Genomic DNA, 26392 nt, shown 5'->3' on the forward strand with positions numbered 1-26392 from the left:
GAGCCCGGCCCAGCGCCCCCGCCTGTCCCAGCGCCGGGCTCTTCGGGGACCCCCGGCCTGGGACAGGCACCCCTCGCGGCGCGAGCACCACGGGGGCCCCGCCGGGCCGCCAAGCGCCGCTGCCCCCGGGCCCAGCCAACGAGGCCGGCCCTCGCCTCCCACCCCCGCCCTTCCGCAGCTGCAAGCCGTGCTCCCCGCAAGCCTTTCTGCTGCTCTGCACGGCTTCCCCTTAACCCCTGCCCCTGCCTGAAAGAGTGAAACACATAAGGGAGACCTGCCAGGCCACAGTGTCCGCTCTGCAGTCTTGGGCCCCCTTGGACGCCCTGTAAGAACAGGTGCATTTCAAGGAGCACCCGGTCCAGCCCAGCAAACTCCCAAAGGGAGAAGGGGACAGCTGAATATGAACCTTAACACTGACATTGGAAAGGTCACTGGGGCACAATCCCAGGTGCTGGGAGACAGCTGGGGAGACCCGGTTAGGACCCAACCTTGGAGAGATCTCTGACTCTCCAGTTTCCATGTTCTAATTATTATTTTTTAAATGTACTGTCTCTTAGTGGGTGAGCACTTTAGGACAGGCCTCTTGAATATATACAGGCCTAGCACAAATAACACTGAACTCTAAGCAAGGTGTCTGGGCACTGAAGTACAAACAACACCCTGGTATTAAAAACTCATGCTCCTTTATAGCTTTATGATTATGATTAAAGCAATTGGTTTTGCTGGACTTCAGTGCAAAAGATACTGGTTTGTGTAGTTACCCCTTCCTCCCTTCACTTCCTCCCCTACAGCTTTGTTAGTATATAACATCAAGCTATGCTTTCAAAAGAGAAACTTTCCCATAATTTATAAAAACAGCAGCAACCACCACCACCCAAAACACCTGCAGGAAAACAGTTCCAGCATAAGTTCTGTACAACCCACCTTGCTCTAAACTGCAGTACTACAGGTAAATTTGTCTGTTACAAAAAGCAAGTAGAGCTCTGTTATGAATATTGCATTCTATTAAGTTCTACAAACTGGGATTAGGCTAAGACTATTATGGATCTGAGCTCCTATTCTAGAGAGAATTTGCACAAATCCCTTCTTGTACTTAACAAAATATTTATTGCCACTGCTGAAGGTAAGCCACCAGCTGTTGTATGTTTCTGATTGATCAGTCAGTCACAGATCTTTTCTAAGTGTTTCAGACTTAAACATCAAAACTGCCACTTCTTATCTGAAAAACACCCTAAAGATAGGCTGCCTTCTAGAACATTTTGCCCTCCTGTAATGAGTAGCATTTGGAGAAGTATAATTAGAATCACATTATTTTACACATACTGTGGCTCCCAGTTATGCAATATGTTTCTTTCTTTATTCATGCTGGTTTATGCTGTATATTCTAAATCAGTTTAATCTAAAAATACAAATTCCAACCTGCTCCCCAATCCTTACCCCTGCAAGACAACTAACAACAGCTAAACAAGCCAACAAAGCCCTTGTTTGTCTTGCTTTCTTTATATTAGAGAGATTGGAATGTGACTTTAAAAAGTGGCAAGGGTCAGCAGTGTGGAATATAGTGCCATTTTTTTTACAGTTACACTCACTAATTTTTGTGTCTAGAATAAATTCTTAACCTTTCCCAATCTAACCCTGAATAGCTAGCACAGTCGAGTTGGATTTTTTCTTTTCTGTACTATAAACAGACTGTTCTAAACTTAAGTCAGCTACATGCAAGTTATCCGATCGAATGGCAAAATTTGGCCTGAGAACTTTCAGTAACGATGCTAATGAACAAGAAGTAAAGCATGCAGCTTGAATGTCAAACTATACATAGCATTTGGAGGGTTGGAATGTAGGTTTTGTATTTTTAAAACCACATTTGATAAAGAATCATTGGGCTATCACCAAAAATCTCCTACCACCATAACAAGTTACTTTTCAAAATAAGACGGTACTATAACATCTGGCATACAAAGACTTTCAATAGGGGTTTCCTTAACTTAGACTCAACACATCTGTTTTCTGGATGATAACTGCAATTTGACCTCAAATTAACACTTTTCTCTTACCTGAAAGTGGTATTTTTCTTCAGGACAAGGTCAGTCTCTACGTTGATACAGAGATACATTCTTATATAGGACAATGTAAAAAAAAAAAGAACATTATAGCAGTACAAGGAATCTAGTTAATTACTGATGGTCTGTCAGATAAATATGGTATTATCTTGCATGTAAGAAAACTTTTCCAGCTGGATGAGTTCATTTTCTAACTAGAAGGGAATTGCACAGCATTCCCACAACAACAGCATCATTGCATTTTAAAGAAAAGAGGCTAGAATGAGCTTTTGGAAGAGTCATCCTTAGTTACACACATCTGCGATTGTGGTGTTTAAGAGCTGAAGGCTATGCCACAGCTTTATAATAAAGGTTTAGGGCAGCATATTTTCTTTCAGACTGACACACAGACAATTCTAATTAACAGTGTCCTGAGCTCCCAGTGAACAAATCTGACCCTAAACATAGTAGCAATTACTAATACACACACAGGGTGTGTCTAGATGGGTGCGGACATTTGCTTCCATGGGGTCAAGTAGCAGTGGCACACCTTGCGTTGCTGCTACTACTTGTCCCTAGGGAATACCTATGCCACCCATGTTCTGGCATATGGCAGGTTACCACAGGTGGGGTAAGGGAGGCTTGGGCCAGTAACTGTGTTGGCCCCAGCAGCCTTACCTGGTATTCTGGGGCACTCTCAGGGCTATAGCTACGGCAGGAAGCCTGGCTAGCAGCTGGAGTTTGGCCGGCCAAGCTCTCATTCTGGGAGGCACATACTACTACCACATGCACCACCCCACTTTTCTCGGTGTGGTTTTTTTTACCCTGGAGTTCCCATGTTTCAAAAAACTCTTTGCGTTGCAAAGTAACAGTACAGGGAATGCCTGCATGTGCAGTTCATGGTGCCACAGATGTGTCTGCAGCACCACATACTGCATGTCCATACTCATCTGGACATGGCCACAGATGTATTTGGCTCTTCAAAACAGTTGAATAAACCCGTATCCACCCGGAAGTCCTGCATTTTATATGAAATGAAGGCATGCTGTCATCAAGTACATAAAAGCATTTACTGAGCTTTACTGAAATAAACAGAACACAGGGAAATAAGTTATCTTTTGTGATAAAAAAGCCTTCTTGGACAATGGGAAGGATGGAAGCAAAGGTATGCTTGATCTCCACTGAACACTACAAAGGGGGTCCCAATTCAGCCCAACCACCTCCAATACCTACCAAGATGACATGATAGGTAGTCCTACAGTTTTCAAGTTTCAGAAGAAGAACAATCATTAGCTTGAAAGGTGGATCATGCCATTATATTCAGCCTGAGAAGAGACTTAATGCTTATAAGGGCTATAAGGATATGTCTGGAAAAGGATACTGGCCTGTAGAAATAACCCAAGAAGGACCCTAGCAATCCTGTTGGTTACAGCCTAGTGTTCAATAAAGCTGAGAGCAAAGCTAGCAGAAGACTTCTGATAGAAGCAATTTAAGATTTTACTGAGCTAGTCCCATTCTCATTATATTTTTCAAGCCTTCTCCCATCTTTGATCCATCTTTAATATCCTCTTTTATCAGAGGCCTAACTAAAACTGGAAGTCAGCTAATTTAACAACATTAGATGTTCCTCAGCACTCATGCTGTTCACACTGTACAACTTGGATACTTGGACTGTGAGTTAATGATGTAGATCCACTAACTATTTCCCCCAGGAAAAGGGAATGTAACAGCTGCAAGGTTTACTGCAGCCCTAAAGCTGCTTATATACCCACAGAGTATACCCCCACCAAGAACTGAAAGCTGAGCTCTAGTTTGGCTCAATCTCATGTATGTCGATGCAAATTGGCATTTCAATATTTTCTTAGGCTACTATGGCCATTGCTTGCCAAAGCAACATAACAGCAATTTGTTGTTCAAGATCATTACTGCTAAATGCTGGTTATTGTTCCTCATAGTGAAATGAATCACTTAGCTCTGCCTGTCTGAGAGGCTCTTCCCTGAGCTGTATCTGGCATGGAATCAAGGTGAGTGCAATGTAACTGATAAGGACTTTTAGTAACTATTGTTTTACTAGGGGAATTACATATTGATCTGTCTGTTATTTTTAAGTGCTGGTTAATCAACAGCCAGAGTAGGAAAATGTGTGCATTTTTAAGCCAGGACAGAACTTAACAACACTTTTCAAAGATGTAGGACTGACATCAATGGCTGGATTCCATTCCATCTATTAGGCACCTAAGTGGTGCTTAGGTATCTAAGTGCAATCTTATTCTCCCACTTTTGAGCCCCTGGAAAAAACACAATAATGAAAAAGGTAGGTAGATCTTTTCCCTCCTCCATGCTTTTTGGAACTTAGGCTCCATCTACACAATTGCTTGGTTAACTGCACAATTAATTTAGACTGGCTACACATGTAAATTAACTGTGTCACCTTAAAAAAAAATCCAACAACAACTTTATGGCTGGTTTCTATCAGGTTTTAATTTGCACACCTAGTCAGTGTCCCTGCTGCTGGGAGGCTGCAGCTGCAATTTCCCAGCTGATCTCCAGCTGCCAGGGTGCATGGGGTCAGCTGATGGGGCTCAGCCAGGGAGCCTGCTTCTTGCTGGTGCTGGGGGAGACCTGGATTGGGCTCCCCCATACCAACAATAAGGTGCAGTCAGAACCAATGCACAATCCCACAATCATTCCTCCTGCCATGTATGTGTGACATGGCAGGAGGTGCAATTGTGTGGATCACACATTAGCCTCTATTGCACTTTTACCTACACATGTAGAGGGGTCCCAAGTCTTAAACTATTAGCTATTCTGCATTTGTCTATTTTCTAGGGACTCAAGCCAGCTGGAATAGAATCAGCTTTGACATTTAGATACAAAAATAAGAGTTAGAGGCCTGGTAGCTGGAATGGTGTGGCAGGTTACCACATCAGGGCCTCTTCAACTAGGCTTTTGCTTCCCAAGGATCTTCCAGTGAGCTCCAATAATAGAATCTTTTAAACAAGCTGGCATTTACTCCATGGGGCATTTCTCAGCAGGCCCAAGTAATATAGTCATTTAATAAATAAAACAATAAACAAAAACCAAACAAAAACCAGCCTTGTTGTCCTGGACACTGGGAGGGGTCCCCTGTGGCTCTGGTCTTCCCACAGGAGGCTTACACCTAACCCAACATTCTCCCATTCAGACACCTCTCCTCTGCTTGCTGGGGTTTTGACTTCATTAGCCTTCACACAGCTGCAGACCCTCAGCAAAAATGGCTGGCTCCTCTTAAATGGCCAGGCCATCCTGTTACAAACAGCATATGACTCAAGATCTCCAAAAAAAAACATCCGCTACTAGAAGAGATGAGCATGTATTAATGAAGCTGAAAACCATACTGTAATGTCATCAGAATCATAAACTAGGTCTAAGTTAAAACTAGTTTCCTTTCCAGATATATAAACAGTTTATGTTATTAGAGCTTAGAAAAATACCTCCTGGAGACACAAGTCCAAGCATGTCCGTGCCTTGAAAGTATAGATAAAGAAAATTAAAAAAAAGAGAAGGATTGTCTCAGGACCAGGAAGCTGTAGGCAGCCATGGGAAGCAAGGCTGAATGAGTGGTTGACAACCTATGGTCAGTGGGCCAGATATGGCCTGCAAAGTTCTGATCTGGTGTATGTTTTAAGAATGGACTGCTGATTCCCTTTCTTCCCAAGGCATACCCTTGGTTCTGGTGTGTGCCAACATGGCAGTTCTGGTAGAAGCCATGCTGACACGTTGGTGAGCTCAGAAAGCTCACTGCACACATGCTACATAGCCAAAGGGGTGTGTAAAGGCACCTTCTGCACTCCTGGAAGAGTCCATCACCATTCCTCTTTATAACAGCCCTTCAGGTATGTGGAGACTGCTATTAAATTTCCCTCTCTGTCTTTTCTTCTCCAGATTAAATAATCCTAGCTCTTTCAACCATTCCTTGTAAGTCATGCTTATCAGACCTTTAATAATTTGTGTTGCTATCCTTTGGATTCTTTCCTATCTGTCCAGATCCTTCTTGAAGTGTGGGGCCCAAAAGTGGACAAAGTACTCTAGGCCTCACCAGTGTTGAAGAGAATGGAAGAATCAGTTTCCTTGATTTGAAAGGGATGCCTCTGTTAATACAGCCCAGCATGCTATTGGATTTTTTTTTTAAGAAGAGCATATCAGTGGCTCATATTCAGCTTATGGTCTACTATAATTCCCAGGTCCTTCTTTGCTGTACTACAGCCTAGCCGGCCATTCCCTCGCCTGTATTTGTGCATGCAATTGTTTCACTCCAAGTGTGGTACCATGTGCTTGGTCTGAAAATCAAATACATGTCAATAAGGACATTTATTCCATTTATCAAGTTAATTTTGTTCAGTACTGGGCAATTGTTATTTAAGTATCTTATATAAAAACAAGGATATCATAAATACAATATCAACATTTGTTTTCTAGTCCCAGTACACTCATTGAGCTCTCATTTTTATTTATACAGTGTGGTCTGTTTGTTCTGTGGTTTCTGCTAGAAATCAGTCTCACTAGAAATCTTCCTGAGCAGTTCCTCTAATCATAGAAGTTTTATCTGGCACACAGGAAGGCTGCTGGGTTTTGCCAGTTACCTGTGCTTCTGATACTTCTATATTACAGCACTATTTAAAATGTTGCTACAAATATATGCAGTATTGAAAAAAACTGGTAACACAACATCTATTGAATAAAAACATAACAAGGAACACTATACTGATTGTATGATTTATTTTCCTATTTAATAAAAAAACCCCTTTCTTTAAAATTATTTTCATGTTTGCCAGAATTTCTAGTTTCTTGTTCCAGTGTGCCATTGAGAGCTTTCTGCAGAATTTAGAGCCACTTTGAAAGGGTTTCTGGTCTATTTATCAAAGTTGAATAGGAGTCCTTCATTCATACTAACCAACAGTGAGCCCAATAAAGTTAATAGTAGAAATGAATCAGGACCATCCTGTTAGGACCTGTTTTCACAAGTTCCAGTAGCCCGTCTCTACCATTTTCTTCTTTCTCAGATGGAAATTCTCAGTAATACCTGTACTTTTATCTTACAGTAATTCCATGCCTCTTCCACATCTAAATTGTTCACCTTCTGAATCTAGTTGACCTCTGTCACTAAACTGCTGTTTCCCAAAGTTAACACTTCTTAAGTCTGGAACTCTAGTTATCCATCTAATCTATCTATCCTAATTTTATTTATTCTATAATTTAAACTGAAGCTCATGGTTCCTTGATCTAAAACTATTTCACTATGATATCTATAAAGTTCTTGTTACTTTCCAAAACTCAAGTAGCATTGCCTTCTATTGGCACAGTGACCATGTGAAAGATAAATCTATTGGCTGATGCAAAAATAGCTGTGCCCTACTGTAATTGGTAGCACATGCTATTGAAGCTCTATCAGGAAAGTGAAAGGCTCCCGTATTTATACAATTTCCACTGTTACTATATTTTCCCAAGACTACGGAGTTCTCTACCAATTTTCTGTCTGAACCTGGGTGAGATAGCAAACCCTAAACACAATCCATGGGGCCTTTTTTACTCACTTTATTAATTGTGATTTGCACCCAAAAACATTTTGCTTTGCCTATACCATCACATTCATTTTATTATAATCTGACTGACTTACATTTTGATCTATGTAGTTGCAATCTAGTTCCATTCCACTCTTCGGTGTACCTTACTCCAAGGCCATAATTTGGTTTACCCAATTTCCTTCTTGCCATTTATTTATTTCTGGAATGGAGATTTTGCAGGTCTCTCTCAAAACTTCTTCCCTGAGTTCATTTAAATATCTTCTTATCATACCAACCTTAATCTAAAAAGCTAATATTCCTGCTTATTCAACTGAAGCCTGCTTTTGGAGAAAGCTCTGTGCATGAAAGCCTGCCAGTGCTCAAACATTCTGAAACCTTCCTGGTAGAAACAGTCCCTGGGCCGTAATTAATATTCATTATCTCATCCCACTTCTATGTTCTCATTGACCAGGAAAATCCCAGTGAAGGTCACCTGGGTTTCTACTTCTGTTTTAGTCATCTAAGCATAGCCATGTTTTTGCTCTTCTCATTGAACAGTTATCTGGTTGCATCATCTGTTCTTATGTAAAGTACAGCAAATGGATTCTTGCAGGCTCCCTTCAGAATCCTTTTGGACCTTAGGTCCGTGTTCTGCATCTTTGCTCCAGCAGACAGCATCCCCTTCTATTTTCCAGGCAGTGGCGAACCAATGGGGTGGGGGGGTGCTTACTGAGCCCTTCAGAGTTCTTATCGTGCGATGTGACTTTGAGTATTGCTACGAGAAGGATGGGGGCCGAAACGCAAGCATTGGTCCCCAGGCGCCAGAGACCCACAGTACGTCACTATTTCCAGGTCTTCCCTTGTGACAGATCTCTTTTTAAATGTTCCCAATGACATAAATCAGACTTCTGCCAGTATTATCATCTCTCTCTGCTCTTTTTACTTTCACTCTTTTTTTCTGGCTGTAAGTTCTGTCTTTTGTTCTCCTTTGATCCTGTTTGGGCTCTGGTTATGAGTTTGTTCTCTTCTTTTCAGGCTGGCTGGTCTTCTCTTCTTCCACAGCATCAAATTATCTTATCTTGCCCACTTAATTCCTTCACTTTTCAGCACTTTAAACCAGTGGTTTTCACTTTTTTTCCATTTGTGGACCTTAACATTTTTGGATGGAGGCATAGACGGACCCCTTTTAATTGTAAGAGTGGGCATTCACATACTTTTGATTGATCATAGTCATCTTTTGTGGACCCCACCCCTATGTTCTCATAGTAACAAGCCTCTGTAGATTCTTCTTCTTTTTTGAAATTTTTCCCTCCTGATCATTTTTTTCAGCAAGTGTGTGAGGACTATCATTTGTATGTTCAGTCTTACCTCTCCTTTTCTCCTTTACATGCTCAAAATCCTTTCAAAGCTCCATCATTGTCTTAAATACATTTCCAGCCCTTTGATCCTCATCTCCATTACAGTGTCAGAAAGCCATACTTCCAGCACTCAAGGATGATAAAAATTTTACAGCTTCCATAGCCCATCATTCTCCTTTCCTTTGCCATACTTGGAAACATCTCCATTGATGTTTCAGTAGCTATATATCCTGTCCTGAAAAAAAAGTGAAACCAACTTGAATTCCTCAACAAAGGCTCAGAAAATTTTCAAACCTTCTCATACACATGAACAACTCATCAAAAAACAACCACAAGAAAATCTCACCGTTGCCCCCCCGCCAAACCAAACCAGAAAAAGCACACTTGTAAAAGAGTAAGCTCATCAAAAGACAGAAAGACTCACAATTCCCCTGTTTCCTAGCTTACAACTTGTGGCTGGGTGTTAGACATTTTTTTAGCCTGAGGCAGTCCTGCCCACTAATTAGGCACAGCTGTGAACGGAGGCCGGGAACAAGCCCTCAAGCTCCCAAACAGCAAAACCCTCTAGCACACTCTCACTGTTGCTGTGTCCTCAAAATAAATGCCAGATTACTAGAAAGACACACATACCAAACACACAGGCTCACTGACTGGTGAACAGGCACTGCTTGCAAGGGTTGACAAGGTCATAGGTGGTCAGTCTGAATGAATCATGCTAGGTCAGGGGCTTACTGTAGTGGAAGTCAAGGTCAAAGCTGGGCATCAGTCCAAGTTCAGGATATCAATCTGAGTGATGAAATGAGGCCAGGGTCAGAAAAAAGACAAGAACAGGAGCAAACAGGGACAAGCAGGGAGGTGCAAAGTAGCTATAGGTAACCAGGCTGTTGCTGGGAAAAGGCCCTACTGGGAGGTTTTTACAGCCCTTCTATCAAGGACTTGTGTATCCGGTTGGTTCATCCCTCAAGGGAGGACTTAGGCTGGAGCTGAGGTTGTTTAGTTAGCTGGTGATGCTGCAGCCTAGGCTTCTGTCTAAGTGCCAAAGGTCCAGGTCAAATCCCAGCAGTCCTTACACTGATCCTCCATCAGTAGGCAAGTTCCACTCAAACTCCTCCATTTACAACCACACTGGTTGCTTGCTCAAATATGATCATATTACCATAAATAGCAAATATTTTGATCAATTCACTCTCCATCCTTTCTTATGATGTTAGTATCTTATTCAAATTCCACTTTGGAATCACTACATACTCACCTTTATAACAAGTACACATGTAACATGTCTTCAAGCAAATCCATGTACATGAGGGATGAAACAAAAGGCTACTTAAAGTCATTTGAAGATGAAAAGCAGATTAATTAAGAAAAGGTCAGTGTCCACACCCTCTGGATCTTTCTGAATTATTTAAATGTTAGTGACTTAATTATCAAAGATCAAATTTACTCTATAATAAAATAATCTCACCAGTCGAGTCCTATATGCATCCCTTGGTTTGAGTAGCTCTAGGAGTCTCTTTCTTAGCGTCTCTGACTCATTTCCTATGCACAGGTACTCTGTTACTCCTTAATGGAAATAGAACCTCATGGTTCCATTGCCTTGGGACCCTAAGATCAGTGCTGCCTCTCCAGATTCCCTAGTAGTATAGACAAACCCGGTTCCAGAGTTTTACCTTCTGGGGTACTCTGGCATACAAGAGTTTCCATCTTCAATAATACACAATAGTGAAAAAAAAATCACACTAGTTTTATAATGGGGTTCAAAACTAAAACAAATTACTCTTTAGCTAGAAGACGAAACACAAGATCTGAACAGTTCCACTAGTGGGCATAGATAACTAACTGTTATCAACATCATGCTTTAAAGACACTAAAATACAAAGGAAAGGCTAGCAATCAACTCAGGAAAGATTCTAAGAGCATTTTGTCTGTTTTCCTTCATCTTCTCTGTCTGTCAAGTTTCTATAACTTTCAAAGGAAACAAAACCTTTTGAGCCTGAATCATAGGCTTTCAGATAAATGAGAAGTTTCTAAAGCTCTCTTGGTTGCTCTAAAAAAGGATGGCCAACTTGTAACTCAAGGTAACATAGAGAAGCTAATTTTATAAATAAGATTGTGACAGTTTTAGTTGGAAGTGACAGAATTACTAGTCATAGAGCACAATGCAAATGTTTGTAACGTTAATTGCTCACCATTCTGATGTTTGACTTCCCTGAAAAAGTACTGTGAAAATAGCATTGTAGGGTTCCATGTTTATTACTTCTTAATTAATTCCACATTGAGTATTTTATGTGCAGTCTAAATCCAAGATAATTTTCAAATATTGTCAGCCCTGAAAACTCAGCTTGAATTCTGAGAAATAAGTAATGTTTTCTTTTCCCCCTATATCAGTAATAGTAAAAAAATATGCAAAGCAAAACTTTACTCTCGATGAGACTTAGCAAACAATTATGTTGATGATGCACAAGGAAAAGAATTCAGGTCTATATCTTTTAGCAGTGTAGTTATACAGGGCTAATAGGCAGGAACATTTTACTAAAGCAAGCAGATCTTTTTAGTAATAAAAACCTATTTTTAGGATGGCACTTTTCAGAATAAAACTGCACTTAAGTGCTACAAGCTTATACTCTCTGGACTGTTATGGGGACAAAGCTGGTTTTTAAGCCAAGGGGGTCAGAACTGGAGTGCTAAGATGCTACTATGTCATTGAAGAAATTTCTTTTGCAGAAAAAAATCCTTCCAAAAATCTTAAAAGTTTTTATCACCTTTGTTCTGCCAAAGTAAAACAAAGCAACCAAATGGCACTAGAGAACAGAGCCCTAGGAGAATCACAAGCATCTTCTAGGTCTCATTTACCAAAAGTTTTGCACAAGGAAATCCTGAAAACCATTAGTAACAGGCATTATGCATGCCTACCTATACACAAATACATTTCTTACCCAATTAATTTCTCTCAAAGTTTACGTTCAGGAGTTGATCCTCTCATCATGATTTGAACATCCATTATTTGTACCAAAATGAATAAAACATCAATTCCTTTATATTTATTAATGTTATTATTTAAGACTGATTTGTTACACTGAAGAGAAAGCAATGAACACAATTAGAAGCTACAATAAAAACCTGGAATCATACAGCTATTGATATTAGCAAAGAGGCTTGAAGCTCCAATAGTCAAAGGCAACAATAAAACATACTGGTGGATGAAACAAAAAGCAGTTTATTGTGACATTTCTTTTCCTTTAACCCAAAGTACTATACTGAACTGTGACTGTTTTTCATGATTAGACTTTACTAAACATAACATTCAGAGTAAATCTTGAATGTATCTTTATACTGTCTACAGCAACACAAGGTACTACACAAAAAAGGTCTTGCACCTTTTTTTTTAAATAGCATACTGTGCACCCAAGGAAAACTGGAAAAGACACTTTCTGCAGACTTAATCAAGACAACACTGTTATCTCTAGCAAGAGAGAGCTATTTCTACATTTAGGTGCCAATCAACTTAAGTAACTCTCTCAAGATACATGCAGTTTTTGGTTACTAGTACCTTTCTGACTCTTTGACTGTGCTTATGTAACTAAGATTCTTTGAAACTGATAGTGCTGCAGAAAAGGACTATTAGTAGTCTGGTGGTAAGTGCCTGAACATACAAACCACTGCATCATTTATGATAATATGATGAAAAATAATCTTGGGATCCCTTTGCTTATCAGAAATTGTGTCATGAAAAAGTGACTGCACTATAGTAAGAATTCACAACATCTTTCTTAGATGTTTGATAGCTTCTGATGTTAAACAGCTGGTAATTTGCATGCATCTCAGTGAGGGAGGAAGGGACATTAAGCTGAGTATATATTTGAAAGCAAAGATGTTGGTAAAACTCTACTAGTTGGAAAGCCTATGGAATGTCATTACATTGTTTCTTCCATTACCATAACAAGGTTTAGCTCAAGTCTTCACCACCCAGGCACTGTAAACTATTTTGAGTTACTGCATCTGGTAGACATCCCAGACAGACTTTGCATCTGAAAGCATGGATGTACTGGCACAGAATGTGAACCAAACTTTGACCTAGCATTTCCGGTATTTTTCTTAGGATACAGAGCTAGAAGGGAATCCCACTCTCAATGATATACACTAATCACTCTCACTACTGTAAACATCATTCCAGAAAAATCAAAGTATGTATAATATAGGAGGAATGAATGACTATATGCCCATGATTTCTTTCAGTTAAAGAAGCATGTATGTGACTACTTTTTGGATTTGATCCAGCAGTTTTTTCTCAGAGCAACTTCCAAATAAACAAGCAGGTATAGTATGTTTGAAGCAGACACCAAAACTAATCCCAATAAGTTAGTAGCCATATTCTCAAAGGTGTTAGTCATTTTTCATCCCCATTCACGTTAGAATGAAGGTGTTCAGCATCTCTCAGGAATCAGTCCTTATTTATTCTGCCTTATTTAAATACCCCTGCAGTTTTGCTGCATAGATTATTCATTTCTCCACTTACAAACTAAACTGTTCAGCACTGCTTCTACTGCAGACTGTCTCTGGCAGTAGGGTCCAAGTAGATATAACCAGAAATGGCTGAATTTTTTTGGTGAATTTTACACTGCAGGCCCAATCATGCAGTATTTCATGCAAGCCAAACTAATTCAGAACAGGAATTCAAACTTTCTCCTGACTCTGGTTACATCACACCATGATGTCTGCTGCCTTTTCTGCTGCGCTCTTTGCCACTTGAATGTGTAAGGTACCCTCATATTGCGCATTTACTGAATACCAAATTGGTGCATGTTATGCCACTTTACTACTTTTTCTGATTGACTTGTCTTAACATAACGTAAAGTCTATTTCAAAATCTGACCAAGAAACTTTCACTGGCATTGTACCCTCTTACATCATATTAACTGTAATAATCCAAAATAAATTAAAACTGTGCATATAGAAATGAAGAAAATTTTAGCAGGTATTTCCATAGTGACAACATTTAATAAGGCAAAACAGGAAAACAAATCCCAATAGACTTTTCTAAGATGCTGTATTTTCTAGGGGGTGGGGGAGTCATCTTCCTCCTTGCCAGCATTTTGCAAAAGGCATTTTTACATAATCACTCCGGAAGATCAGCAGCTTGTCAATTCTGAAAGCACAAAACTGCTCAATAAGAATTAATGTTTCTGCTCAATTGATGATGCACACCATAACTTTTAACCTGCTTGATTGTTCATCTAGGAAAAAGCTTTAGGATTTACATTTATAGGCATCCATTTTTTTTTTTACAACAAATATTGTATGAAACAGACTTAGCTTGGTGGACTGTGTGAGAAGGTGGCTATTTGTAGGCAAAAATTTCCAGTGGTACAAGAGAAAAAATATAACTAAGCATTGCATTTTAATGTGCCTGTTTAAAAAGATGATGTACATAAGAAGAATCAAAATCAACTCAATATACAGAGAACTTTCCGAACTGTTACATATTTTCATCAGAATCATCAGAACTTTCTTCACTCTCATCATCACTGCTATCTGAACTGCTAGTAGTATCCTCTTCACTGTTGTCACTACTCCCTTCATCAGTTTCTTCACTTTCTGTATCAGTAGAATTCTGGGCATTTTCTACAATAGAAATGTGCAAAACACATGTTTAAGTAATCTTTGAAGCTTTAGCTAGCATAACACATGCTTGCAAAGGAGACATTATTCTACATACATGATATTGGGTACTATCTTCCAAATAAATGACAAAATACATATTTTGAAAATAATTTTATTTTAAAATTTAGCCTCATTGCATTTCAGTTTGTACTAAAAATGATTAATGGCCTTACTGATATTTTATTCATTCTCTCTAATTTTCAATGAAGTAGTTAAACTATATACTTTCTAGTACAGGAAGAACTTTACATGGTAGATTTGTCATATTTTCCTTATGAAATTTGGGTGTTAGCCAATATACTAAAAATGTATCTTTTTTGAAAGGTGCGAGTTTTTGGAAACTTACAGATTTTCCTATAAGGAAAAGAATATCCATTTTGTCAAGTATATAAATTTTTGACTGTACAGTTAAAACATATTTTACAGTGTAAAATATGGGCGCTTCTAGACAATATGAAGGTCAAAGATACTTTTCATGGAAATAAAACTAGTCTTATCTGTGTTTACAGGATTGGTCTTTACATAGTTTGGAAGGGAGGTAGCATATAGAACATTTTGTTGTAATTCAGCTACTCTACAGGGAAAACAAGTCTCCAACCTATAATGTGGGTGGGAAAGAAAAGACTTAAGCAGAGTTTTGGAACTTGAATGCCCCAATTTTAGGGCCAATTTAAAACAAAGTGCTCTGGCACACATTACATTTAAGATGCGATTAAGATGTTAACTGCACCATGTAACAGGGAACTCTAGCCCTGTTACTAAGAGGCAGGGCTGCTCCTTTAAGAAGTCTACATGAACAAGCACCAGGAAGGTAGGGTTTAATGGCCCAACCACCCAAGCTGGTCAGCTGACAGGAAGGGGATAGGCCTCTGGGCACATCTAAACTCCAGGGCTGATACTAGCAGGAGGAGGTCTCCGGCAAGTGGCCAAGGAAGAGAGCTCCTGCATGGCAGAAGTACCCAGGAATGCTGTGGCTAATGAGGCTCTAGGAGTCTACAAGGTACCCAGAGCCGGGGGGGGTGCTCAATGTGCGAGGAGCAGTTTGGGGGTTTTAAGGAGCCAGAGTGTGGCCCGTATGACTTGTATTACGTTATAGCCCAGGGGCTTATATTTATGTTATTGTTTTATCTGGTGGACCCGGTTGAGGCTATCTGGGGAGGAGGAGGCCTCATTGGGGCACACTACTGTGCAAAACTCCAGTGCCAGGAGGGTGCAGCGACAGGGGGTGATCAGACCCCAGGACTAGGGGGGCACAGGTCAACACTTACATACCATCTGTGAGGCATGGGCCACCATTGAGGGGAGGTTTGGAGTGGTGGATAATGACCCCTAGCATTGGGGTAGTAAATGGGCAACCTCCCACCTGAGTAACCTCATAATTATTGTTCCAAGGTGTGGCAGGTGAGATAGGTGGGTAGGTAGCCCAGAGACAGAGGGTCAGGCCTACGCTAGATAGGCCCGGGGATGGACCCGTGGCACATACCATAAACAGTAACTTGGCCATGAGTTAAAGCCAATTTATGGTGTGGCGATGTAGCAAATGAGCCACAAAGATATTTCATATATAATGGGTAACATCTTTGTAGCTTGTTTGTATCATGCCTTCCACTGAATGTGTGGCAGGTTGGTGCTGACTCATGACAGGTTCCAACATTCAGCTGTGTGCAGAGATACAGCATGGGGCAGCCCCAGAGCCTGGAACACACCCATCCCCTATCCAATCAGTAAGACTGGGCTGGGGGCAGCATCATCATGAGCCTAGACTTGCAGGCACTCTTCTTTCAACTTGCTGGTGCAAGGGGAACTCAGGATCATAATTCTGGGTTCTCCCTGCACTAGCAAGTAATGATGGTGTGATTGGGATCTAATCCCTGATTCCATCATTCACACTTCCTACCATGCCACATGTGCACGGCAGGAGTGTTGAAATTGAGGATTGGATCCTAATTGTGCCATTACTACTACTATAACTTAGTCTACTTGCCAAGGTCCATTGTGCTATTAAATAAATGCATGCCAGGGGCCAAAGAAAAATATAATAGCATGTATTAAGTTCTTAAACTTGGCAGCCTTATTCTGAAATACACTATATTCTAATATGAATTGCTGACTGATAAGGCAGTCAATTACTTGAGGTGGTAAATTACAAGGTTAAATTGTCAGGTTGGCTCAGATCCTGAAATATTATCAGGTTGGCTCAGGACTGAAATATATAAACGCTTTGCATTTAATATTGGCATAAATTAGATCTAAAACTGGTGTGGCTAGCTTGGAGAGGATCACTCCAATACAGGGGACCCTCCAGAAAAATAAAGTTTGTGTAACAGCTCAAATATTTTTCCTCTCCCCTGAAGCCAATCCAACAGTTATAAAAGGGGAACATGGATGCTTGTCTGTAGTTTCCCTATACCTAGGGACCTACCAAAATTGCAGTTGTATGGAAATTGCAAAATCTGGTATTGCACACGAAAGCAGGCAATGTCTGTGAAATCCACGGGGAAAAATAAAAAGATTACTGAAAATAAAATGCTGGTTTCCCAGAAGCTTTAAACTAAATTTGATGGGGAATGGGGAAGCAGGAGATGGAGAGAGTCTGGAACCTACAAACTGCGAGACATACAACAGTACATCTCAGGTAAGTACTGAGGGGCCCTTTGGGCATAAGAATGGTGGGGCACCAAAGGGCTCGTTGGTGGCACTAAAGGGCTAACAGAAACCTGGTGGGACCTGACCCATGACTGAATGGTACACATTGAGGGCTACAGGTTGTACAGAAGGGACAGAGTATGCCTTCTTTTTTGCCCTTAGGCTTCCCTGGATTTCCCTGTTTAGCCGAGGAAGTTTTTAGGTTCCTTTCCCCTCATACTGGGATAGTCTCCCTTTGTGCCCAAAGGATCACTTCCTTTAGAAACAACCACCCTTCCTGGACTCCCATTTCACTAATACTCCTATCCTGCAGTGCGTCATTGACTAGACTCCTAAGCACAGTGAAGTTAGCCTTCCTAAAGTCAAGCACTTCCACCCTACTAGTTATCTTACCTACCCAATGCTGTATGTATGTGTGTATGATTGATTAGTGGTCACTGTTCCCAAGGTGAGCATGAATCTGTAACTTCCCTACCAAGTCATCCCCCATAGCCAACACTAAGTTCAGTAAGGCATTCCCCCTAGTGGGGCCGTCTACCAGCTGAAGGTCCTACGTGAACAGCTGGATTTGACTGACTGCTCCTTCCAGCAGATGTCAGGGTAGTTTAGATCCCCCATGACAACCACATCCCTAGACTGTATGGCCTCTGAGAGCTGCCTCAAGAATTCTAAGCGTAGCTTTTTCCTCTTGGTGTGGTGGCCTGTAGCAGACCTCCCACCAAGTCCCTTCCCCCCACCAACAACCTTTGTATCCTAACGCACAATGCTTCAACTTTCTCCTCCTTTGATCCCATTTTGATTAGGGTAGATGTATAATGCTTCTTTACACAAACAACAAAAAGTCTTTTTTTAGGTCTGCAGGGGGTAAAAAGAAGGCACAGGGCAGCATAGGACCCCTCCTGAACACTGAGCAATTAGTGACAGACAGGGGGGACAAGGCTGAGTTATTCAATGACTTGTGTCGGTGTTCTTAACAGGGGGTCAAGATAGGTCTCCTAATGGGTTCTTAGATGGGCAGAGGGATACCAGCCCATCAACTGTTGACGCAGATTTGGTGCAAAGTCACTTGGACAGACTGGATGCGTTTAAGTCAGCAGGCCTGGATGAGCTGCATCTGAGAGTACTGAAGGAATTGGCTGGTGTCACAGCAGAATCACTGGCACAGCTGTCTGACTGCTCATGGTGCTTGGGTCAAGTCCTGGAGGAGTGGAAAAGGGCCAATGTGGTCCCTATTTTCAAGAAGGGGAGAAAGGAGGACCTGGGTAATTATAGGCCAGTCAGTCTCACTTCCATCCTTGGAAAAGTCTTTGAAAAGATTATGAAGGATCATATTTGTGGGAGTCCAGCGGGAAAAATAATGCAGCAGGGCAACCAGCATGGATTCAAAGCAGGTAGATCATGCCTGAGCAATCTGGTCTTGTTTTATGACAGGGTCCCAAAACGCTTAGACACAGGAGTAGAGGTGGATGTCATTTTTCCTGGATTTTAGCAAGGCCTCCAATATAGTATTTCATCCCATTCCCTTAAATAAATTAAGAGGCTGTGACACAGATATTACATGGTCCAGTGGCTGGCAAATTGGCTGAATAGTTGCACCCAGAGAGTGGTAGTAGATGGGTCAGTAGCAACCTGAAAGGATGTGGGTAGTGGGGTCCCGCAGGGTTCGGTCCTTGGACCTGTACTCTTCAATATCTTCATCAGTGACTTGGATGTGGGTGTGACATGTACTCTGTCCAAGTTTCTGGATGATACTAAATTGTGGGTTGAAGTGCACACTCCAGAGGGTAGGGAATGATTGCAGACAGACTTGGACAGGCTAGAAAAGAGGCAGTACACAATAGGATGCAGTACAACAAGGACAAGTGCAAAGTGCTGCACCTAGGGTGCAAAAATATCCAGCACACCTACTGGCTGGGAAGTGACCCTCTCAGCGGCACAAAAGTGGAAAGGAATCTCGGAGTCATAGTGGACTCCAAGATGAACATGAGTTGTTAGTGTGACAAAATCATCAGCAAAGCTAACCGTACTTTATCATTCATCAGCAGATGCATGACAAATAGAACCAAAGAGGTGATACTTCCCCTCTTCTTCAACTGCAGTCTGACCAATGCTGCATACTGTGTTCAGTTTTGGGCGCCATACTTCAAGAAGGATGTTGATAGACTCAAGAGGGTCCAGAGAAGGGCCACTCGTATGGTTAGGGGCTTCCAGCACAAACCCTATGAGGAGAGACTGAGGGATCTGGACATCTTCAGTCTGTGCAAGAGAAGGCTGAGAGGTGATCTTGTGGCCGCCTACAAATTCATTAGGGGAACGTAGCAAGAGATTGGAGATGCTATGTTCACCAGGGCGCCTCTTGGGGTAACAAGGAACAATGGTCACAAACTGACAGCAGATTTAGGCTAGATATGAGGAAAAACTTCTTCACGGTAAGGGTGGCCAAAATTTGGAACGGGCTCCTGAGGGAGATGGTGCTCTCCCCTACCTTGGGGGTCTTTAAGAGAAGGCTGGGTAGGCACCTGGCTGTGCTCATCTGACCCCAACACTCTTTCCTGCCTAGGAAGGGGATCAGACTCTCTGATCTGTTGAGGTCCCTTCTAGATCTGGTATCTATGAATCTATATGGGCCCAGCAGTTCTCACAGTGCTGCAGCTCAGTTGTGCAGCCCACTTGGGGGAAGGGATGAGAGGGGCTGCCCACACAAAGGGCAGCCCAAGATAGCTGCTACCCCCAACCCTTGCCATTGATTGAGAGGCCTACCTGTCACATGGCGAGCGGTAGGGCTGCATGACAGACAGTGCTTGAATCCAATTAGTGGTGAAGGACAGGGCCATATAACAGGTAGCCCTTGCAGCCAATCCATGGCAAGTAGTGGAGCTTTCAGGGCCCCTCAGCTAGAGGCATGGGGGTGGGGCCCAACTGGATCAGTCTGTGAATATGGCAGCCATCCCCGTGATCTCCCCGTAAAATTGGCTGGCCACCTCCTCAATTTAGGTAGATCTCTACCTATGCCACATCTTATTAAATTATTGCACTGGCCCCTTGGGAACACTAGCAGCTCATGTGAGTTAGTTTAAGTGGCCTGAAGGCAGCTCTAATGTTGGGGGACAGGTATAATTCCTAACTAAGTCAGAATTGGGAGAGTAAAAACATATGTTAAAGATGCTTCTGAAATTCCTTTCCTCCAAATTATATGCTGTATTTTCCTAGGCTGTGGTAAATGATCTTGTCCTTTTTGGTTAACATCACTGGCCAAATATCCATTTTATGGGCAAGTATGATTCATACTTGTTGACAACATGACTTTCTGTTTAAGCCAACTCAACTGCCTATAGCAAGAACAGCTAAACTTATGGTGAAAGGCAGCATCAGTGCTTGAAAACTGAACGTCAACAATTAGGAAATGTTTGCTTATGTGATTTTGTTGTGTAGTGCATCATACTTAAGCCATATTAAATATAAAAACAGTAAAAGCATTTTTTTGGATTTTAAAATGATTATTTTTTAAAATAAGTAAGGTCCTAGTAGGCATTACACTCCCAAATATTGTTTATTTGTGAAAAGCATGAATGCTTTTACAAAAACTGAGTGGTTACAACCCTCAAACTTACCCATCAGCAGTTTTTCTTCAAGCAGTGGAAGAAACTGCTTGGCCTCAGTATTTTCTGGTTCATAGATCAGTACTGCAATTTGACAACAGGATATATTACTAATGTCTATATAGTGACATAACAAACAGACAATTCATTGTAAGACTGCCACTTATAGCTTATGGAAGTGTAACTATAGGTATAAAAAAGTGCATATCAGGGATATCTATTCTTATCTAAATAATCTAAAGGCATATTGTTAATGGCTACACTTATGCCACCATGCAATATTTTGATTTCAAAGACTTAAAGAGAAAATAAAGATTTTTTTCATTAGTTCTATTAACATTCCAAGATAAAAATACTACAGTAAGCTAGAATTAAGGTTTACAGACCATACTGATAATTTAAGAGTATACAAAGCTACAAAAAGTAATAATTAAATTGAAACAAACAAAACCAGCTTAAGAAATTCAGACAAAGTTAAATTAAGAAAAAAACACAAACATATAAAAACATAAAAATGTATACAAAATGTAAATATCTAGAACGAATAATGACAGTATAGACTAATTTCTACATATTCAATAGTAAATTAGCATGCTAAAATACCTAAGCACTTTACTGAATGCAAACTTAAATAATGTAAATAGAAAACATGTAAACAGGAAACTGAGCAAATTTTTCACTACAAAAGAAAAAAAAAGAAGGACTGATGGTATTTGATACAACTGGCTAGAGTACTCTTTACCAGTGAGAGGTTAATCTTTCTGGAAGGTATGCCCAGTTTAGCCCTGCACCTTCTCCAAGGCTAGGGACACACAAACCAGTTTAAGTAATCAGAAATTGGTTTAAACTTTTAACAAAACGTAAGTTCAGTTCACAAAAAACAGTTTCAAAATGGCTGAAACTGGTTTAAGATAAACCTGGTGAATGCAGCTTCAGACTTAACTGTCTGATTTGGGTCAAACCAGTTTATGCAATGTCTGTCCCAGACCCCTTCCTGGTTCAAGTTAAATCAGAGTCCCTCAGCATTCCAGCAGGCTTTACAGCCCTGGGCTGTGCTGTGCTGTCTACTCCAGTGAAGGAGAGTTCAGAGGTAAGGGAGTGGGGGAAGGCAGGGCCTGCCCATCCTCAGGCAAACCTGGCTGGGGTCTGGGGCCACGGAGGGGAGTTAAACTTTCCTTCCCCCGAGTATGGAGCTGTGCTGCTCTGTTAAAAACTTATTGCTGGCTGTGACTGGACTACAAATCCCAGAGGCACCTGGAAGCAGGAAGAGAAAGTGATGAGCAACCCTGCAGAGTCTTGCTACTGTAATTCTAGACTGCAAATCCCAGAGACTTCAGGGACAGCAGGAAGAGGAAGTGAACACACAGCCCATGCTGGCTATGTTCCAGAGAGCTGTGCTCTAAAGCCCCCTGGCTTTTGGCCTGAGCCACTGCACGTATTGGGCTGCATTCCCTGAATCAACAGCAAATGTCTGTCCAGTTATTTCTCAGTTTAATCTCTACATATTAGATGAACTTGCAAAGACTGAATCAATTTAGCCTTGGGCTTTTTGACAGCCTGTACTTAGCCCAAGCACCACTCAAATCATGTTTTCTGATCCCAGCCTGATCTGCTGCTATGCTTTCTGCTTCCTGTCCTGTGCTCTCTGCCCTACTTGCTGCTTTACTTTCTGCTCCCTGCCCTATCTGTTGCTATGCTGCCTGTCCCCTTCCCAGTTTGCCACATGCTACACACAGAGGCTGTCTATGTCACATGTGGCATGTGTGCTGCTTTATACAAGTGCTGAAAACAGCAGCAGTGCTCAAGCTGTCCCTGAATTAAATTAACCTGGTTACCTTTGCAGGTGGGTGATATGGAAGCATCCAAATCAGACAAGTTTCACCAATACTATAAAAGAAAGTACTGGAGTGTGCTAAATCGAATAAAGAACGTAACTGGAAAACAAATATTATAAAGTCAGCATTTTAGTTAATTGGTTTTTTTCTTCCTTTTTCTCTTCTTCTGATGCTAGTGAAAGCATCAGCAGCAACACTTTGTTCCATCTGGGATCTAAGAACTAGCAAAAAGTACAATGCAGTACCCTAAATGAAAGGAAACAAAGGTTTGGAACTTATGTAAGAATCTAGGCCAGGGACTGTAGGAGAGCTACTGAAATAGAAGACAGCACACCATAGCAGCAATACATAATTAATAGGCTGAAGTACCATCTATTCAGATTTCTAAAATTCTAACCGGGGGACAATAATTTTGTAAAACTATTGCTGTAAGCCAGAGTTAACCAAGGAGAGAGCAACTGATACTACTATCCCACAAGCTATAGTTTGATATAGTTGCAGTAGATGGTATACATTTTTAGATATTAAGCAGTCAGACAGAAAGAAATGGCAAAGAAATATTATGCCACCTGAAGAGATGGATAAAAATGTTGAACCTACATTTGCATTTTCTTTGCATTGCATTGCATTGGATTAGCAAAGAGGTAAAAAAAAAATAGAAGACTTCTGTGTAAATCCTGATGAAGTACATATTGAAGGAGTTAATGTCAGCAGATAATATCAATGGATAATTTAGAAGGGAGCCCAGGAGATGAGAGTTCTACTCAAATTAACAAATGTGAAATTTGGAAGAGAATGCTGTAGAAGTGCATTGGATAAACCCTGATGTTAAAAATTAACAAGTGTAGAAGACATTTTGTAAGGAATCACTGACATTATGTTTTCAGCTCTATAACTTAGTCTACCTACTCTAAAACAACTCTATAATCCTACTCTGTCTGGATCATATGGAAGTAGAGCTGGAAGGGACCTCATGAGGTCATCCAGTCCAACTCCCTATTCAGGCCATCCTAGAGTAAAACAGCCCAAGTAAAGTGTCTGCCCATACTGATCTTAAAAATTTTCAGGGATGGACATTCCACAACTTCTCTTGGTAGCCTGTTCCAATGCTTGACCACCCTCATAGTCAAAGTTAAATCTCCAACCTAAATTTTCTCTGTTTCAGCTTGAGGCCACTGCTCTTAGTCCTGTCCCCTACAGCTACAGAAAACAGTCCCATCTTAATCTACTGTACAGTTGCACTTCAGGTATTTGCAGATTTGACCTGCAAAGGTCTGTTCTGGTCCATGTTTTAAGAATGCCCAACCGATCCCCTCCTTCCGCTTGATCCAGCCCTTGGATTCTGCAACTATGCCATTGTGGCCAGTCTGCCAGGAACTCAGAGAGCTTGTTGCACATGTGTTGCCCAGCTGAAGTGGGGCATGAAAGCATCCTCGTTATTCCCTGTGGAAGTGTCAATCGTCATCCTCTTTATTACCACCCCTCAGGTACTTGAAGCCTGCTATTGAACACCCTTTTAGGCTTTTCTTCTCAGGCTAAATAACCCTAAGTTGTTCAGCCTTTCCTCATAAATCATGCTCTGCAGACGCCTAAACATGCTGGTAGCTCTTCACTGGGCTCTTTCTAACCTTTCCACATCTTTCTTGATGTGTGGGGCCCAAAACTGAACAGTATTCCAGGTGAGGTGTTATCAGTGCTGAATATAGTGGAAGAATCATGTATCTTGATTTACAAGCTAAACTCCTGTTAGTATAACTCAGTATGCTGTTGACTTTTTCCAGTAAGAGCCTACTGTTGTGCTCTGAGATAGAACTGATTTATACTTGGGGGGTGGACCTCATATGAAAAGTGCTACCATAACTCTGTGTTTTAGGAAGCTTTCACAAACTTTCAGCCACTGGTGATGCATAGGGGGTGAATACAGGTGCATGTGCACCCTCTGAGTATGGAGCTGCATTGCCTATGAAAAGGCACCACTGATACTATTGGCGGTGCCTGTGAGTGGTTGCTGTAGACCCCTCGCCACTGCTCACAGCAATTAAGAAAATGGAAATGAGGAGAAATAATATGAATTGGATAGAAAAAAAAGTTGTACTTACTCATTTGACAAAGTTTTTTTGCTAGACTATAGTTTCCATCCATTATTGCTTTCAGGAACTGAAAGAAAAATATGGTTTAGCATGAAGATGAATTAGGAGAAATATAGGTGGAAATCAGAATTAGTTTCAAATTTGTTGATTTGCATAGAAAAAATACACTTTTGTGAAATCTTTGAACAATTTTCCCTAAGAGCTATGAACTACAGTCCTTCTCTACTGAATTAAACAGCTCCAAGTGTGGATGGAAGACCACATCTCTTAGTCTCATGATAAACTGCACAAGCTCTATCCAACCTATTACACCTTGGAGCTGAGGATTCTATTTCTGTGTAACTGGGCATGTCTACAGGAGATGCGTTAATGTGCATTAGCCTAAGCTAATGCGCATTATGGCTGCACGTCTACATGTGCGCACCCTTAATGTGCATTAACTAGGGCAAATCACGCCTAAATGCAGGTATCAGATTTAGGCATGATTAGTTAATGCACATTAATTCATGTGTAGATGTGACCCGGCATCAACTTTAGTGCCAGGTCTGTCCTGCCCAGGAAACATGCAGGGGCTGGGTTGCTGGTCACCTGCCCCAGGGCCCTGTCCCCTAGATCCCTGCTACGGCCCCCTACTCTGGGCTTGAAGACTCAAAATGCTAAATCATTTTCCCCTTGTATATAGTTTCCCACTTGTAAGCAGGTTTTTTTTTATTGTTGGTGGGTGGGGAGGGTGGTGAAGGGGCTCTCTCTGTTGAGTGGAGGGATGTGGGTGGGTGTTGTGGGGGTAATAAAAAAAAAAATAAAAAAAACCCAAAAAAACTTTTTTCACCCATGTGCATGTCCTGAGAGTGGTGCTGGGGATGGGTAGGGGGTGTGTGGGTGGTGGGGCAGGTGGGCTGGAGTGGGGAGAGCAGGAGGAAGGGGTTGGGCAGGGCCTCCCCCAGCTAGTGCCCTGGCTCCCACTGGCGAGTGCATGGCTATCCTGCGGCCTGGGCAGGCAGGGGAAGGTGCTGCTGGGGACAGCAGGCCTAGCACCATGGCCAGCAGGAGCATGGGGCACCGATCATCACTGGCAGGGGCCTGGCTGGAGCAGTGGGGTGCTAGGCATCACTGGCAGGGGCAGGGGCATCCCTGGTATGGGGAGGCAAGGAGGGAGCTGCTATGTGCTGCCCTTGCATTGGGCACACGGCTCCGGGCAGGGAAGAGGCTGGCCAGAAATCAGGGTTTCCCTAGCAGCTATGTGGCTGGAGCTCCCCCCCCAGTGGCCACAGCTGCACATAGCAGGGCTGCAGGGACTTGGGACTAACTTTAGTGCCATGTCCCTGCATGTGTAGACCCCTGCCAAAAATTGCTTAATACGCATTAAATTTAGTCGTGCTTAGATGCACGTGTAGATGTGCCCATTATGTAACCCTAAGCACACAGCACATTACTCTGGTAAAACTTACGAATATGCACAACTTTGTACGTGGTTTAACTGCTTCAGTGGAATGACTCCTCTGAGTAATATCAGGCTTTACAACAGTGCAACATATCTATCCTATTAGCTGTCACAGCATAACTGAATATAATTAATAGCCTTGAAAAGATATATGCATGTGTAAAACAAACAAACAAACAAACA

At 41.6% G+C, this 26392-nt stretch overlaps 1 protein-coding gene across 1 annotated transcript in view; it reads right to left on the reverse strand.

Moving 5' to 3' along the window:
• Window positions 1–12324: 12324 nt before the first annotated feature.
• ERICH2 (glutamate rich 2) overlaps window positions 12325–26392 on the reverse strand; it is a 46448-nt gene continuing 32380 nt past the window's right edge. The window contains exons 11-13 of the mRNA XM_019554273.1: window positions 24778–24835; window positions 20856–20927; window positions 12325–14559 (exon numbers count right to left, since the gene is read on the reverse strand). Coding sequence (XP_019409818.1) covers window positions 14414–14559; window positions 20856–20927; window positions 24778–24835 — 276 coding nt within the window. The 3' untranslated portion in view covers window positions 12325–14413. The remainder of the gene's footprint in view (window positions 14560–20855; window positions 20928–24777; window positions 24836–26392) is intronic.

This window comes from Crocodylus porosus, unplaced genomic scaffold (assembly GCF_001723895.1).
Source record: "Crocodylus porosus isolate Cpor-Errol unplaced genomic scaffold, CroPor_comp1, whole genome shotgun sequence".
In the NCBI taxonomy this organism is placed as follows: Eukaryota; Metazoa; Chordata; order Crocodylia; family Crocodylidae; genus Crocodylus; species Crocodylus porosus.